The following is a 16,613-nucleotide window of genomic DNA, read 5'->3' as shown; positions in this document are numbered from 1 at the left end:
ATCTTGGCGATGAGGAGCCCAGCTACGGTGAAAGAAGTCCAGCAGTTAACAGGTCGGATGGCAGCCCTATCTCGCTTCGTGTCAGCTAGCGGAGAAAAGGAGCATCCCTATTTTCAATGTCTGCGGCGCAATAATAAGTTTGTTTGGACGAAAGAGTGCGAGGAAGCTTTCGTCAAACTGAAGGAGTATCTGGCGAGCCCGCCGGTTCTGTGCAAACCGCTGGCGGGAATCCCTCTCAGGTTGTATTTTGCTGTGACTGAGAGGGCGGTGAGTGCGGTGCTCGCCCATGATCAAGACCAGGCTCAGAAGCCTTTTTATTTTGTGAGCAAGGTGTTGCAGGGCCTAGAAACGAGATATCAGGCCCTGGAGAAGGCTGCGCTCGCTGTGGTGTTTTCGGCGAGGAGGTTGCGCCACTACTTCCACAGTTTCACAATACTGGTGATGACTGACCTGCCCATCCAAAAGGTCTTGAAGAAACCCGACGTTGCGGGAAGGATGGTGAAGTGGGCGGTAGAGTTGTCAGAGTTTGATATTAAGTATGAGCCCCGAGGCCCGATCAAGGGGCAAATCTTTGCAGATTTCGTGGTTGAGCTCTCATCAGAGGCGACGCGGGTTGAAGTAGACGATTTCCGTTGGGTACTTTCTGTGGATGGATCGTCGAACCAGCAGGGCAGCGGTGCTGGAGTCATATTGGAAGGACCTAACGGCGTGCTGATCGAACAATCTCTGAGGTTCGTCTTCAAAGCCAGCAACAATCAAGCAGAGTGTGAGGCGCTGATCGCCGGAATTCTGCTGGCCAAGAAGATGGGGGCTAGGGTGTTGATGGCTAAGAGTGACTCGCTGCTAGTCACGGGGCAAGTAACAGGCGAGTTCCAGGCTAAAGATCCACAAATGGCGGCTTACTTGGCGTATGTGCAGGAATTGAAGAGTTCCTTTGCCTCCTTTGAAGTAGTCCATGTGCCCAGAGAGCAGAATGCCCGAGCTGACTTGCTTGCTAAGCTCGCCAGCTCAGGCAAGGGGGGTAGGCAGAGGACGGTGATTCAAGAAACTCTGAAGACGCCAAGAGCATTTGTAGCAGATCACCTGGTCCTTCAGATAAGCAAGTCGACGGAGAGAGCAGCGAGAAGCCATAAGTCCTTGACGCAAGAAACTTTGAGATCGCCGAGAATTAGAGCATGTCGAGGAGAGAAGGTGAATGTGATGCAGGTCTGCGCCACCCATGAGCCAGACACTTGGATAACACAGTACAAGCGGTGCCTGGCAGATGGCCTCCTCCTGCTGTATCCGACGGAAGCTAGGAAGGTAAAGAAAAATTCCAGCAAGTACACATTGATTGATGGCGATCTGTACAGGTTCGGGTTCACTCACCCACTCCTGGATCATGGCAGTGCACGAGAATCATGGCAGAGCTCCACGAAGGTATATGCAGAAGCCACGTCGGGGGTCGAGCTCTGGCCGCGAGAACTCTCCATGCAGGCTACTACTGGCCATCTATGAGAGAAGATTGCAAGAAATATGCCCAGTGTTGCAAACAATGCCAACAGCACGCCGATTGGCACAAGGCACCTCCCGAGGAGTTGAAGTCGATCTATAGCCCTTGGCCGTTTCATACTTGGGGAATCGACATCCTGAGACCTTTCCCGCTGGCGATCAGGTAGATGAAGTACTTGGTGGTGGCGATTGAGTATTTCACCAAGTGGATTGAAGCAGAACCAGTGGCCCAGATCACCGCACACAAGATCGAAGGTTTCGTATGGAAGAACATCGTGTGCCGGTTTGGAGTGCCTAAACGCCTGGTGTCGGATAATGGGACGCAGTTTGCAAGCCACCTGTTGAAGAAGCTTTGCGAAGGGGTGGGAATCCAACAAGTGTTTGCATCCGTCGAGCACCCTCAGACAAATGGCCAGGTGGAGTCAGCTAATCGGGTGTTGTTGAGAGGTTTGAAGAGAAGGCTTGAAAAAGCCAAGGGAAGTTGGGCTGAGGAGGTGCCCCGTATAGTCTGGGCGTACCACACCACCGAGAGTCAGGAACCCATGAGACCCCGTTCAGCTTGGTCTATGGGTGCGATGCCATGATTCCGGTGGAGATCCAGGAGAGCTCGCCGAGATTCCAGAACTTTGTGGAGGAAGACTCGAATGAAGAAAGAAGGCTGAACCTGGATCTACTGGATGAAGTAAGGGAAGAGGCGAGGTTGAAGGCCGAAGCCGTAAAGAGAAGGATTGAACGAAGATACAACTCGAAGGTGATGCCAAGGCAGTTTAGAGAGGGCGATCTGGTGATGAGGAAGGCCCACCAGTACGAGATGGAGAATAAACTGTCGCCCAAGTGGACTGGACCGTTCAGGGTAACCGAGGCGCTCGGGAACGGCGCCTACCGCTTAGAGACGCTGGAAGGAGAAGCAGATTATGAAGGCGGCCGGCGAGACCACAGGGAAGGTGTATGAGGACACCCTAACTCGCCAATTCCAGTAGAGATCGCACTCCCAAGTTAGCTATGCACTGGGCAGTACCATGCATAAGTAACTTAGCCAAAATGAGAGTAGAAGCAGCGCCAAGTCAAGGAGCCTCCAGATGATGGCACGTGTACGACTGGATGCGAGCCACGTGTCCAGGTCTGTAACTGCCAGGAGAGAGAAAACAACCAAGTATATAAGAGTTCTCAACAAACTTTCTGAGGTACGCACGTTCAGTTCATACTCTTTACGCTTGCGAGTTCTAGAGCTGACTGTGAGAGAGGATTTGCACGGTTCTTGTTCTCTTAGTATTCTTGAGCGTTGGAGTGCGATCGGCCGCAGCGGCGCCGCTCTGTTTCTTTGCAGGTTCTTGAGGTAGATCCCGAAGAGGAACGGAGGTGAGAAGCGGTGCGCACGTCGATCCTTTGACGAGGCAGTTTCCAGCGTTCCGGTCAACAGGCAGGATCATCAGGCGCCCACCGTGGGGCCGTGTAAAACTTGCTCCCATCCACAGCGTGAGTTCTTGAAAGTTTTCGAAGTTTTCTGCGTGGTTGTGTGCTGGTGCAACCATCGTTCGCTGTTTGCTTGAGTTTCATTCGGAGAATTCGCGTTTTGTACCGTTCGTTTGGCTTTTCGATCGGTGGAGTGAAGTTTCCTGCTATTTACGCGTAATTTGTTTGGTGGAAGTTCGAGTTCTTTCGCTCGTTTGGTTGCGGTGGTTTCTGGTGAGGTTGTGGTTTTCTTTGAAGGCTTACGGTGTTCTTGAGTTTTCTTGCGCAGTTTCGCACTATTTTCTCCGGTTGATCGCTGATTCGATCGTGGTTGAAGTGTCGTTCGCTGCATTCTGAGATTCGCTGAGTTCATGAGAAAGATGAGAAGCAATCGTTCAAGTCCAGTTGCGCCCGTTGCTGACGAAGGCGTCGCCGCCATGACCATGGCGCAGATGGCAGAGATGATGCGCTCGTTGCAGGCAATTGTGGAAGCCTCACGCGTAGAGCAGGCGAGAATACATGAGGACCTGGTCGCCTCTCGCGCCAGGAACGAGGAGCTTAGCAAGGTAACTGAGGAGCTGCGTCAAGCTCTTCGGGAGCAGCAAGGACGTTCTTCTGCTGAAGAGGTGGCACCGTCGACGCCACCTCGTGTTTTCCCAATGCCTTTTGTTCAGGCGATTACTGACACGCCTATTCCCACGAGCGTGGTTCCGGTTAAGGCTGTCTTTACCGGCGTGGAGGATCCTGAGGCTCATCTGACCACGTTCCATACGCAGATGATGCTGTCGGGAGGGTCAGACGCCGTCTACTGCAAGATGTTCGTGAGTACGCTCCAGGGAACGGCGATGGAGTGGTTTGTGAGCCTGCCTAACGGCCACATAACCAATTTTCAACAGTTCTCGAAGATTTTTGTCGAGCAGTACATCGTGAATAAGGCACCGCCCAGGGTGTCTTATGATCTGTTTGATATAAGGCAGTACCATGGGGAGTCCCTCAGAGATTACCTGAATCGCTTTGGAGCGCAGATGGTCAGATCGCCGGCCAAGGATGAAGAAATGCTGGTCTATGCCTTCAAGAAGGGCGTGCAGCCGGGACCATTCTGCGAAGCCTTGATCAGGGCTCACCCCGCGACGTTTGCTGAAGTCAGGCGACTTGCGGTGGCTCACATCGCTGACGAGAGTGAAGTCGCCGAGAAGAGAGGCAGCGTGGCTCCCGCCAGGCCACGCGCCCAGACCAGGATCCAGCCGCAGAGGGTGCTGGAAACAGCGGCGGCGGCCAGGAAGGACCAGAGGACTCGCCATCCTTACGACAGGAGAAACAAGGGAAGAAGCCAAGCACGCCAGCCACCAGCACGCCGGGAATACAATCGCCCGCCTAAGCACAAGTTTGTCATGGGACTGGCGGACCTGATCGCCATTCCTAACATATTTGCTAGGTTGAAAGCGCCTGAGAAGGTTGGCGACAAGGTGCTGGGGTCAAAGCCGGATGCCTGGTGCGAGTTCCACCAATGTTTTGGCCACATTTTGGACTCGTGTTTGTCTTTAGGATACCAGCTCGACGATCTGGTTAAGAGCGGGTTCCTAAATGACTATCTGCTGGACAGGAGGACAGGGGGAGCGTCAAGTTCCCAGCCAGCAGGTGGAGAAGCCCAGCAACACGAGATGCCTATCCACGAGGAGATCCACACCATTGCAGGGGGCTTCTCAGGTGGTGGATGCACCGCATCGCAGAGGAAAAAGTACGCGCGATCGGTGATGACAGTGGATATGTTTGAAGATCACTCGCCGGAAGTGGACATTACGTTCACCAAGCAGGATCTTCGGGACGTTGTACCTCATGACAACGATCCCATAGTTATTTCGTTGGTTACAGCGGGAAGGAAGGTCCACAGAGTTTTGGTGGACCAAGGAAGCTCGGCAGACGTGATGTTCTGGCCGACTTTCACGCAGCTGGAGTTGCCCCTTGACCAGCTAAGGCCCTATGGAGGGTGCTTATATGGGTTCGCTGGTGACCAGGTGGAGGTCAGGGGGTACATTGAGCTGAGAACCACGTTTACAGATGAGGCTGGGTCGAGGACGGAGAAAATCAAGTACCTCATCGTAAACGCCCCTTCGGCATATAACATCCTGTTGGGAAGGCCCACGCTTAACAGGATAGGCGCCATTCCGTCGACTCGGCACATGAAGGTAAAGTTGCCGTCCATGGAAGGGGTGGTGATCACGATCAAGTCTGATCAGAAAGAAGCGAAAAGGTGCTATGAGAATAGCATGAAAAACAAAAGATCAGTGAGTTATGTAACAACCACCCCACCACCCGGTGTGAAGCCCAGATCGACGGTGACCGAGGAGGCCGCCGGAAGAGATGTGGAGATGGTAGACGCCGAGCTAGGGGAGAGGAATGCTGGCCTGGAGGAGGAAGAGGCGCGGAATCGCCCTGAGGAAGCAAGAGAACAGGGAATCGCCAGGGCGGTGGTCGCCAGAGAATCCAGGCCTAAACCCGTGGAGCAGTGGCTCGAAAAGGAGATCGGAGGAAAAATCTTCAAGCTAGGAAGATCTCTGGAGGTCGATCTCCAGGACCAGATCGCCGAGGTGATTGAGCGGCATCTGGACGCGTTTGCATGGTCCGCTTCGGACATGCCCGGGATTGATCCCGACTTCTTGTGCCATCATCTGGCGATGGACAATTTGGTGAGACCGGTGCGACAAAGGAGAAGAAAATTCAACGAGGAGAGGAGGCAGGCGATCAGGGACGAAACAAAGAAACTCCTCGCTGCAGGCCACATCAGGGAAGTCCAGTACCCTGAATGGTTGGCAAATGTCGTGCTGGTGAAGAAGAGTAACGGGAAATGGCGCATGTGCGTCGATTTCACCGACTTGAACAAAGCTTGCCCAAAGGATTCGTATCCTTTTCCAAGCATTGATGCCCTGGTCGATAGTGCTGCAGGGTGTAAGTTGCTGAGCTTCCTGGATGCCTTCTCGGGATATAATCAGATCAAGATGCATCCCATGGATGAAGAGAAGACAGCCTTCATGACGGAGAGATCGTGATATTGCTATAAGGTGATGCCGTTTGGGCTGAAGAACGCGGGGGCCACGTACCAGAGGCTGATGGATCGAGTACTTGCACCAATGCTGGGAAGGAACGTGCAAGCCTACGTCGATGACATGGTCGTGACCTCGCAGGAAAAGAGCAAGCACGTTGCAGACTTGGAAGAATTGTTCACGACGATCGCCAAGTTCAAGTTAAAGCTCAATTCGGAGAAATGCATTTTCGGCGTGGAGGCTGGAAAATATTTGGGTTTCCTCTTGACTGAAAGAGGAATAGAAGCCAACCCAGACAAGTGTGCCGCCATCTTGGCGATGAGGAGCCCAGCTACGGTGAAAGAAGTCCAGCAGCTAACAGGTCGGATGGCAGCCCTATCTCGATTCGTGTCAGCTAGCGGAGAAAAGGGGCATCCCTATTTTCAATGTCTGCGGCGCAATAATAAGTTTGTGTGGACGAAAGAGTGCGAGGAAGCTTTCGTCAAACTAAAGGAGTACCTGGCGAGCCCGCCGGTTTTGTGCAAACCGCTGGCGGGAATCCCTCTCAGGTTGTATTTTGCTGTGACTGAGAGGGCGGTGAGTGCGGTGCTCGCCCAGGATCAAGACCAGGCTCATAAGCCTATTTATTTTGTGAGCAAGGTGTTGCAGGGCCCAGAAACGAGATATCAGGCCCTGGAGAAGGCTGCGCTCGCTGTGGTGTTTTCGGCGAGGAGGTTGCGCCACTACTTCCACAGTTTCACAATACTGGTGATGACTGACCTGCCCATCCAGAAGGTCTTGAAGAAACCCAACGTTGCGGGAAGGATGGTGAAGTGGGCGGTAGAGTTGTCAGAGTTTGATATTAAGTATGAGCCCCGAGGCCCGATCAAGGGGCAAATCTTTGCAGATTTCGTGGTTGAGCTCTCATCAGAGGCGACGCGGGTTGAAGTAGACGATTTCCGTTGGGTACTTTCTGTGGATGGATCGTCGAACCAGCAGGGCAGCGGTGCTGGAGTCATATTGGAAGGACCCAACGGCGTGCTGATCGAACAATCTCTGAGGTTCGCCTTCAAAGCCAGCAACAATCAAGCAGAGTACGAGGCGCTGATCGCCGGGATTCTGCTGGCCAAGGAGATGGGAGCGAGGGTGCTGATGGCTAAGAGTGACTCGCTGCTAGTCACGGGGCAAATAACAGGCGAGTTCCAGGCCAAAGATCCACAAATGGCGGCTTACTTGGCGTATGTGCAGGAATTGAAGAGTTCCTTTGCCTCCTTTGAAGTAGTACATGTGCCCAGAGAGCAGAATGCCCGAGCTGACTTGCTTGCTAAGCTCGCCAGCTCAGGCAAGGGGGGTAGGCAGAGGACGGTGATTCAAGAAACTCTGAAGACGCCAAGAGCATTTGTAGCAGATCATCTGGTCCTTCAGATAAGCAAGTCGACGGAGAGAGCAGCGAGAAGCCATAAGTCCTTGACGCAAGAAACTCTGAGATCGCCGAGAATTAGAGCATGTCGAGGAGAGAAGGTGAATGTGATGCAGGTCTGCGCCACCCATGAGCCAGAAGAGACAGAGATCTCTGTCCAACGCTCCCATGCTATCAGGACTTCTGGGTCTCCTGAAGCAGCTTTTGGATTCTTTCTTCCCCTTATCCACCCAGTATAAGGGGAAGCCGTCGAGTAGGGATTCGTCCTTGTCGTTGGCACGCACTTGGACGAACCTCCCTTTCCAATCTTTATACGATTGCTGGAAGATGGCGAAGATGGATCTCCCAGCGATCGCGTTCAAGCTAACCCATAGGCGGTCTCCCGGGTGCTTGGCTTCAAAAAGGAATAAAAACACGTCCACCGATGCGGGCAACCCCAGGTGGGCGCACACCACTTCGAACGCTCGCACAAACGCCCAACTGTTGGGATGGAGCTGGGCGGCGGCAATGTTGAGCTCGGTTAGGAGCTCCCTTTCGAAACGGGTGAAAGGGAACTTGAGTTTCACCTTCTTGAATAAGGTTGTGTAGACGAAACAGAAGGGCCCGTCGGCACTCACCTTCTCGTCAGCACAAACAGGCAGCTCGGGGGGGCAAGGTAGCACTATCATCCTTTCGTCGTGCTCCTTGTGAAACGTTTGATGAGGCTCATCCCCCTTGGTCAGCCGCAAAACTGCTCCCGCAGTATTCACCGAAGATGTCTCCCTTAGAAGGGTCGAGTTGGCCCAGGGATACAAGGTTTTGAAGTCTGGCAAGGGAGCAGAGGCTCCTCCGGCGATGGGTGGAGTCGCCTGGGCCAGGACAGGTTGGGAAGACGCAGGCCTCTCAGCCTGCGAAGATGAAGCGCCACGAACTGGTGTTGGGTCGTGTGCTTGTGAAGGCAAGTTTCGTGCTGAAGGAGGAGGGTTCGGGGTAATCTTGGTGCGAGTCATGATAGCAGCTGCAAAGGAAGACGAAAGGAAAAATGATCAGGGGGTTACAAAGGCTGACTCGATCATAGAAGGAAGGTGAAAGACGAACGAATGTAGGTTCGTTGCGACGATTGACGAAGCCCTAAGTTACGCAGAAGAATAAATGGAAAAACAACCCACAGCGTATGCACCAGGCAGTTACAGGATGATGCGAATCGGTTAAAATGCAAGGAAAGCCAGCAGAAGAAGGAAAGTAGGTACCTTTTGATGATCAAGGAGACGATGAAGGTTGATGGAGATGCGGGATGCTGGAGAGCGCTGAGAGTTTTTCGCAGAAGAAAGTTGGAGCGTTCGTGAATGCGAGGGAAAGTGATGGAACAGTGCTGAGTGAAAATGGGTTTAAGGGTTTTTTCAAAATGGGTTTAGGAAGCGCAAACGGCAACTGAAGAGAGCCGTTGATGAAGCCACGCGTCAAGTGATGAGTGAGGGGTTTGGTGGAGCGTCAGAGCAGCGGAAGGTACAACCGCTTGGAATTCTGCGTCAGCGCCACGTAGATCGGTGTTGACGTGACTTTTTCAGTCTTTTCGCTAGACAAGTCTTCGCTTAAGACTGGGGGGCTTGTGTACCGCCCTGGTGGTCGGGAGTGATGACGTGGCACCCTGCTACAGTATAGGCGTGTTTGCAAGGCGCCAGGTTGGCAGGAGGGAAGGAAGTCGGGGGGTTCGTGTAGTCGCCAGTTGTTAAAGTGGCGTGTTCCGATCTCCAGCTTATCAGAATAGGCGATCACCAGGTTTAAGATGAAGTCGCCAGATGTAGTTTCAGGCGACCAAGCAGTTGGAGATCGCCGAAGAGGAAGGAGAAGCAGATTATGAAGGCGGCCGGCGAGACCACAGGGAAGGTGTATGAGGACACCCTAACTCGCCAATTCCAGTAGAGATCGCACTCCCAAGTTAGCTATGCACTGGGCAGTACCATGCATAAGTAACTTAGCCAAAATGAGAGTAGAAGCAGCGCCAAGTCAAGGAGCCTCCAGATGATGGCACGTGTACGACTGGATGCGAGCCACGTGTCCAGGTCTGTAACTGCCAGGAGAGAGAAAACAACCAAGTATATAAGAGTTCTCAACAAACTTTCTGAGGTACGCACGTTCAGTTCATACTCTTTACGCTTGCGAGTTCTAGAGCTGACTGTGAGAGAGGATTTGCACGGTTCTTGTTCTCTTAGTATTTGGTGATACCGTCACTGACTTGAGCGTTGGAGTGCGATCGGCCGCAGCGGCGCCGCTCTGTTTCTTTGCAGGTTCTTGAGGTAGATCCCGAAGAGGAACGGAGGTGAGAAGCGGTGCGCACGTCGATCCTTTGACGAGGCAGTTTCCAGCGTTCCGGTCAACAGGCAGGATCAGTATGTAATATAAATTTCTTTTTCTAGGCCTTCATATTGAGGATTATGAAATACATAATATTTGTCTTCTGCAAATAGATGAATCATTAGTTTCAAATGGTAATTCTTTGAAGGACTTCAGTCTGCCTTAACCTATTCGTTCAAATTCATATATTTTGGAAAATAGATTTCTTATTGATTAATTTAGTTATGATAGAACAAGCATGTCTGAAATGCATGCATCACTTTCAGATGTCTTACTACTAAACAACTAAATGTATATGAAAATATAATGATAGTAGTACATACTCAAGTGGGAGGTTTTTTTTCTTATATGGATATGGCAGAACAAGAAAAACATTTATGTGGAAAACATTGTGCACTAGAATTAGATCAAGAGGAGTGATTGTGTTAAATGTAGCTTCAAGTGGAACTTCTTTTGTATTGCTTCCTGGGGAAGAACAACTCATTCTACCTTTTGTATTTCACTTATAATAAATGAGGAATTAACCTGTAGCATAAGTTGTGGAAGCCTTCGTGCTAAGTTATTGATTGAGACAAAGTTGATTATATGGGATGAAGCTTCAATGATGAATAGGTTGTGTTTTGAGGCTTTCGATAGAACATTAAGAGATATTATGAAGGTTGTGGTTGAAAAGAACAGTAACAAACATTTTGGTGGTAAAGTTGTTATATTGGAAGGTAATTTTAGGAAAATTTTGCTTGTTGTCAAGAAGGGATCAAGGTACGTTGTAAACTATTCTCAATTATGGAAATATTGCAAAGTTTTTAAACTTTCAGAGAATATGGTATTAACAAGTCAGGAATCAGTTGAAAGTGTTGCAGAGATCAAAGAATTTGTTGATTGGATTCTAAACATTGGTGATGGAAATATGAACTTAAATGGTACAGAGGAAGACATAATTGAAATACCCAAAAATCTGTTAATCGAACACAATGATTCACCTTTACCAAGTTAATGAATTTATCATATGTTTATTGCCTGAAGAAGAAGTTACTTACTTAAGTTCAGACACATCTTGCCAATATGATGAACAAGAAGACATTCAAGATGAGTGGTTTACATAAGAGTTTTTAAACGGTATTAGATGCTCAGGAATTCCTAATCATTTCCTAAAACTTAAGACTAGTGTTCCAATAATGCTTTTAAGAAATATTGATCAAGCTAATAGATTATGTAATGGCACCAGATTACAAGTTAATGAGTTGGGAAAAAATGTTATCGGTGCTACAGTGATTATAGGAAAAAACATTGGCCTTAAAATACTCATTTCTAGAATGGACTTGATTCCTTCACATAAAGGACTAGCTTTCAAGTTTCAAAGAAGACAATTTCCAATATCCTTGTGCTTTGCAATGACTATAAATAAAATTCAAGGTCAAACACTTTCCAAAGTCGGGCTTTATCTTCCAAGACCTATATTTACACATGGACAGTTATATGTTGTTGTTTCTCGAGTAAAATCTGAAAAATATTTGAAAATCTTAATTTTGGATGAAGACGGACAACAAACTACTTCAACAAGTAATGTTGTTTACGAGGAAGTATTTGAAAATCTTTAAAATATGAAGCTACATCACATATGAGGTATGAACATTATTATATTTTCAATTTATTTTATTTGGTCAATTTTTTTATACATGTAAAAATCGTGACTCTCATAATAGGAAATGTGATGGTGTACCAACATATGTTATTTGTAGTAGGCTCAAGATGATTCTGTTGCTAAGCTTACAAGTATAATCAAACTTTGTTATGGTATGAATATTTTTTCATGTTCTTGTCTTTTGAAAATATTAATGGTTGAAATAATGTTATTTTTGTACAGGAAAATAATGGAAAGTGTGTATACCAGGAAAAGAGATTCAAAGATCATAAGTTATATACTCTTCATTTGGATTCAAATACACAAACTTGCAAAAGGTTTGAAAATGTGTTTTTGTATCAAGACGAACAACAAATAACCTCAACTACTATATGGTTTAGAAGCAAGTATTTCAAATATTTAAACACATGATTTTCGTCACACATATAAGGTATGAATATTATTATATTTTCAATTCATTTGTTTGTTTTATTTATTTTTTACATATAAAAAACGTGACTTTCATGATAACAAATGTGATTGTGTACCAGAATATGTCATTTGTGGAACAACAAGCTCAAGATGATTATGTTGTTGAGCTTACAAGTTTTTCATTTATTTTATTGATTTTATAATCAAACTTTGTTCTTGATATGAATATTGGTGGTTGAAATGATACTATTTTGGTACAGGAAAATAATTAAAAGAGTATATAAGAAGAAAAGAAATTAAAAAATCATCAATTAGATACTCTTCATTCACATTCACATATCCAAAGAAACTGAACGTCAACTTATAAAATGTGCCGCGTCTTAGTTTGTGATTTACTAAATCCAAGTCTGCAACATAAACCTTAGTTTTCTTTTAACCAAACAGTGATTCAGTGTTACATAATACATACTAATTATTCTCAAAAATGATTTTTTTTATGTGCACTGTGCACCCAATTGTGCAACATAAACATTGAAGTCATTGAGCTCTGGATTGATTGTCTCCCAAGTGTTCGTTTAAAATCTTGATTGAGCATTGACTATATTCTGTAAGTTTATTTATTTATCTATTTATCTTGCTTATCACCGATTGCCACAGAAGGCACCTTCTGAAAAATCAGAGGTGTCATTATTATTGCTTTCTCACTATTTGCTTGCCACTCTAGATAATTTTGACGTGTATTATGTACAGCATATACAGTCTGTTTTCAAATGAAATAATGAAGACAACAAGGAAAGAGCAAATCAGAAAATGATCATCTTGTGTGTTATTAAGGGGAATATGATTTTGATGAATGAGTAGAATTTGAAGCTGATGATGAGGGGTAACATGTGCAATTGGGGTCATGAATGACCCTCTTCATAGATATGTCAAGTTTGGAACAGAAAACACAATACCTTCCTCTGAAGCTTGGATAGTCCCAAACATCTTCTTCACTAGAATCACCGTCCATCTCTTCTGCATCATCATCCCCTTCGTCATCCTCAATAGGGATATAAGCTAAGCCGAACAGTGAAAAAACTCGCAAAAGAAAATTATCAATGGTATCATTGCTCCATTTCCTTCCTCTCTCCCATATCATCAATGTAGGAAGAAATACTCCAGCTCCAACCCCAAAACCAACTCCAGTAATTATGTACTGCCAATCAAAGTCCTTGGCTGATTCTGTAGTTTTAGAACTGGTATTGGCACTGCAGTTTGTAATCAAAGGAGGGCCACACAATCCTTTGTTACCAATAAAGGAAGTTTCTGGAAATGATTGAATTTGGGTGCCTGTGGGGATTTTCCCAAATAGATGATTAAATGAGAGGTTCAGGACTGATAGGAAGGATAAAGTTGCAAGTTCTGTGGGAATGTTTCCTTCCAGTGAGTTGTTTGATAAGTCTAAGCACTCAAGATCTTTCAGATTTCTAATTGATTGTGAAATTTTGCCAGAAAAAGCATTATTTGACAAGTTAAGTGTATAGAGTGCCTTAAAGTCAAATAGCTCTTTTGGTATTTCCCCTTCAAAATTGTTGAATGAGAAGTCGATCGAAGTGAATAGAGTTAGAATCTTAATCAGATCCATCCGTTGACCTTTTATTGTAACTGTCACTGAATCACGATAATATTTTGGGCTATTATATTGAAGAAACTGATAATGGATATGTTTTACCTTGGATTCAGCTTGGTTTTCATCAGACATCATTGCCTCCCACCTTGTGAAGCAGTTTCCAGGTAGCTTGCCATTGAAATTGTTTATGGCCAGATCCACTATTTGAAGCATATTCCACGTGCCATTGGTCTTTGGACATCCAATGCGACCATACAAATTATTTTTTCGTAAGACTAAGACCCGGAGTGTGGATATGTTCTTCAACAAGCACGGAAACACATCCATAATGTTGTTGTTTCCAAGGTCCAACACTTCTAATGAAGTACAATTTGAAAGAGAGTTTGGAATCTTTCCATCTAATTTGTTGTTATGGAGATTCAGAGTCCTTAGAGAACAAGCAGATGAAAACATATCTGGGACAGGGCCCATGAGATTGTTCTTTCTCAGATTTAATACCCCAAGGTTCATTGCCATCAAACATGAGGGAATTGTTCCAGAAATGTTATTATTGGAAAGATCAAGCACTAGAAGATATGAAGCATTGCAGAGGGAATCAGGGATACTGCCATTCAAAGTATTGTTTGAGAGAGAGAGAAAAATTGTGAAAGCCAGGTAATTACCTATGTTTTGTGGGATAACAGAGTTAAATTTGTTGCTTGAGAAGTCCAAATAGAATGTATTTTCAGGAAAACCCGGTATTGGCCCCTGAAGTTTATTATGATGAAGATCAAGGACTAACAACTTGGAAGAAAAATTCTGCAAAGGTCCTTGGAAATGAGTGAAAAAATTATGAGAAATATTAAGCCTTTCAAGATTCTGTAGTTTCCAAATCCAGTTGGGCACTATTCCTTGGATATGGTTATCTGAAAGATCTAGAGAGGCTATTCTGGAGTGATTTCTCAAGAAACCAGGGAAAGTTTTCAAGTTGCAGGATGCCAACCTTAGATTGTTAATGCTGGGAAAGTATGATGGGTCAGAATTTGTAACATTCACATCGACTGATAAGTTGTTGTATGAAAGATCTAGTGTAGTTAAATTTCTGATCCCCGAAAGCTTATTTAGATGCATTGTCCCATTTAACTTGTTTGAAGAAAGTATGAGGATAGAGAGTCTACTGAGTTGGTATATAGATGCTGGAAAAGACCCTGATAGATTGTTGCAACTTAAATCGAGGACGTTTAACTTAGAAGAAGACACATTTGTGAATTCATCTAGTCGACCAAACTGATTATGGGAAAGCATAATTTTTTGCAGCTGTGGGAGTGTAAAAAGGGATGAAGGAATGCTCCCACTAATCGAGTTATAACGCAGGTCAATGCTAACAAGATTTTTCTGTCCTTCAAAGTGAGAAAATGATGGAATTGCACCACTCAAACCATTATTAGAAAGGTGTAAGTAGGTAAGATTTTTGGCTATTTCAAATGATGGAATTCGACCTGTGAAGTTGTTATATGACAAGTCCAGGTAACTGAGTTCTGTGAGGTTTGACAGTGAATTGGGAAGCGTTCCGTTAAATCGACAACAAGAAAAATCCAATTCAGTTAAGTTCCTCATGTTACCAATAGAGTGTGGAAGTGCTCCAGAGAAGCTTGTGTTACCTACTCTTAAGGTCTGAAGAGATCCTGGTAGGAAGTCTGGAAAGAAACCTTGAAGATTTTTGTTGAAGGATACGTCAACAACTGACAATGTTCCAATGTTGAAGATCTTCTGTGGAAATGTTCCGGTCAACTGGCAATAAGAAAGACGTAGAATGCTCAGAGATTTCAAATGGGAAAATGCTTCTGGCACCGGGGATGAGAAATTGTTCCCATTAAGAACAAGGACTGATAGATTCGAAAGTGTTGCCAGGGAAGGCTCCAGGGGTCCTGAGAGATTGCACTGTGACATGCCAACTTCTTGCAGGTCATGCAGTGACATCAAAGCGCTGCACCATTCATGTTCTGCAGCTGATATACTTACGCCATCCAAATATAGTTGCCTAATACTTGTGAGATTTTGGACAAGCTTTCGTAGATTTGGGTTCTCAAGCTTCAGCCCGTGGCCAGTTAAAGAGGATTGAGAAGAGATATCAAGAGTAACCAACCTTGTCATTTGAGAAATCTCTATTGGAATCTGACCCATGAAGCCCGCACATGACAAATTCAGATAAGTCAAATTTTCCAACTTGTTAAATCCAGATGGAATGACAGTACTGAAGTTATTACCAGCCAAATTCAATTTATGAAGATGTTGAAGACTGAAAACAACACTCGAATCATCAAATCCACCACCGATCAATTCTCCACTCAGGTCAAGGCCAATGACACGTCCCTCGTCGTCACATGTTACACCTCTCCAATTGCAGCAATCAATGCTTTGATTCCACAACTTAAGTTTGCTGGAATTTTCAGGCTCGAATGTGAGGTTGTTCTTCAGATGAATCAGCAATGATTGTTGATCCTCTAGACATTTGCCAGTGGTGGCAGATAAGTAGATACTGAGATATATTAAGTAGCAGAGAAAGAAAGAAAGCAATGAAACTAGTGTGATTCTCATTGGTGTCTACTCTGAGGGACAATCAAACAACACAACAGTGAAGAAGGGAAGGAACAGATGGTGGTCTCATAAAGTTTAATACCCATGAACAAGACCCTCGTGCCCCGTGTTCTCCTCTCTTTTATCTTCTTAAACTCTTCTAAATTTTTGCAAGGAATCTAGGTCAAAAAGTGTAAAAGTTGTGTTGAATACGGGTAGAGTGCAGAGAAGGTTAAGTGAATTAGATTAGAATGAAGTATTTTGAAAACAGAATGCAGACAATAGAGTGGTCAGAGATATAAACTTCAACGCTTGCACCGTTCAAAGTAAACATAGTCATAAGGTATAAGTTGATTTTGTAAAATGCTGGTTTGCTACAAATGATGAAATATTAGGCTACCTTATCGTGAAGACCAAGATTTTTTTATTGCATTTTACGCGTTTTGATATCGACCCCTCTAATTCACGTTTGGACTTTTTTGGTAGCTTCCGATCTGAAACCATGAAAATTTAGATTATTCAAAACAAAGACCCTACCACATTCATATAATGCTGATATAAATCATTGCAGTTTTGTCAATATTATTATGACGACAATTTCCATTCAGTGGATCAGCCTGAACGCTAGGTATTATTTCATTATGCAAGCTCTTACCGTTGAGGTAGCTTTTCATC

General features: G+C 45.6%; 1 protein-coding gene across 2 annotated transcripts; it reads right to left on the bottom strand.

The window, feature by feature from the left end:
• Positions 1–12,418: 12,418 nt before the first annotated feature.
• On the bottom strand, positions 12,419–16,341 carry LOC137818998 (receptor-like protein 7). Of its 2 annotated transcripts, XM_090296768.1 has the most exons (2): positions 15,629–16,119; positions 12,419–15,536 (listed from the first exon to the last, which is right to left on the bottom strand). In XM_090296768.1, exon 2 carries the CDS (start codon positions 15,513–15,515, stop codon positions 12,600–12,602), a length of 2,916 nt encoding a protein of 971 aa, XP_090152894.1. In that variant the 5' UTR covers positions 15,516–15,536; positions 15,629–16,119; the 3' UTR covers positions 12,419–12,599. The 2 variants fall into 2 exon arrangements, with proteins under 2 accessions (XP_090152894.1, XP_068478789.2); XM_068622688.2 differs by having other exon boundaries at positions 12,419–16,341.
• Between the last annotated feature and the right edge of the window lie 272 nt (positions 16,342–16,613).

Source organism: Phaseolus vulgaris, chromosome 10, assembly GCF_051622355.1.
Source record: "Phaseolus vulgaris cultivar YP4 chromosome 10, ASM5162235v1, whole genome shotgun sequence".
Taxonomy (NCBI): domain Eukaryota; kingdom Viridiplantae; phylum Streptophyta; class Magnoliopsida; order Fabales; family Fabaceae; genus Phaseolus; species Phaseolus vulgaris.
Note: the sequence above shows the minus strand (reverse complement) of the source record. Positions and strands in the feature narration are given on the sequence as shown.

Excerpts from the sequence above, each read along its gene's own strand:
- LOC137818998 (XM_068622688.2), bottom strand. The coding sequence starts at position 15,959 with ATGAGAATCACACTAGTTTCATTGCTTTCTTTCTTTCTCTGCTACTTA.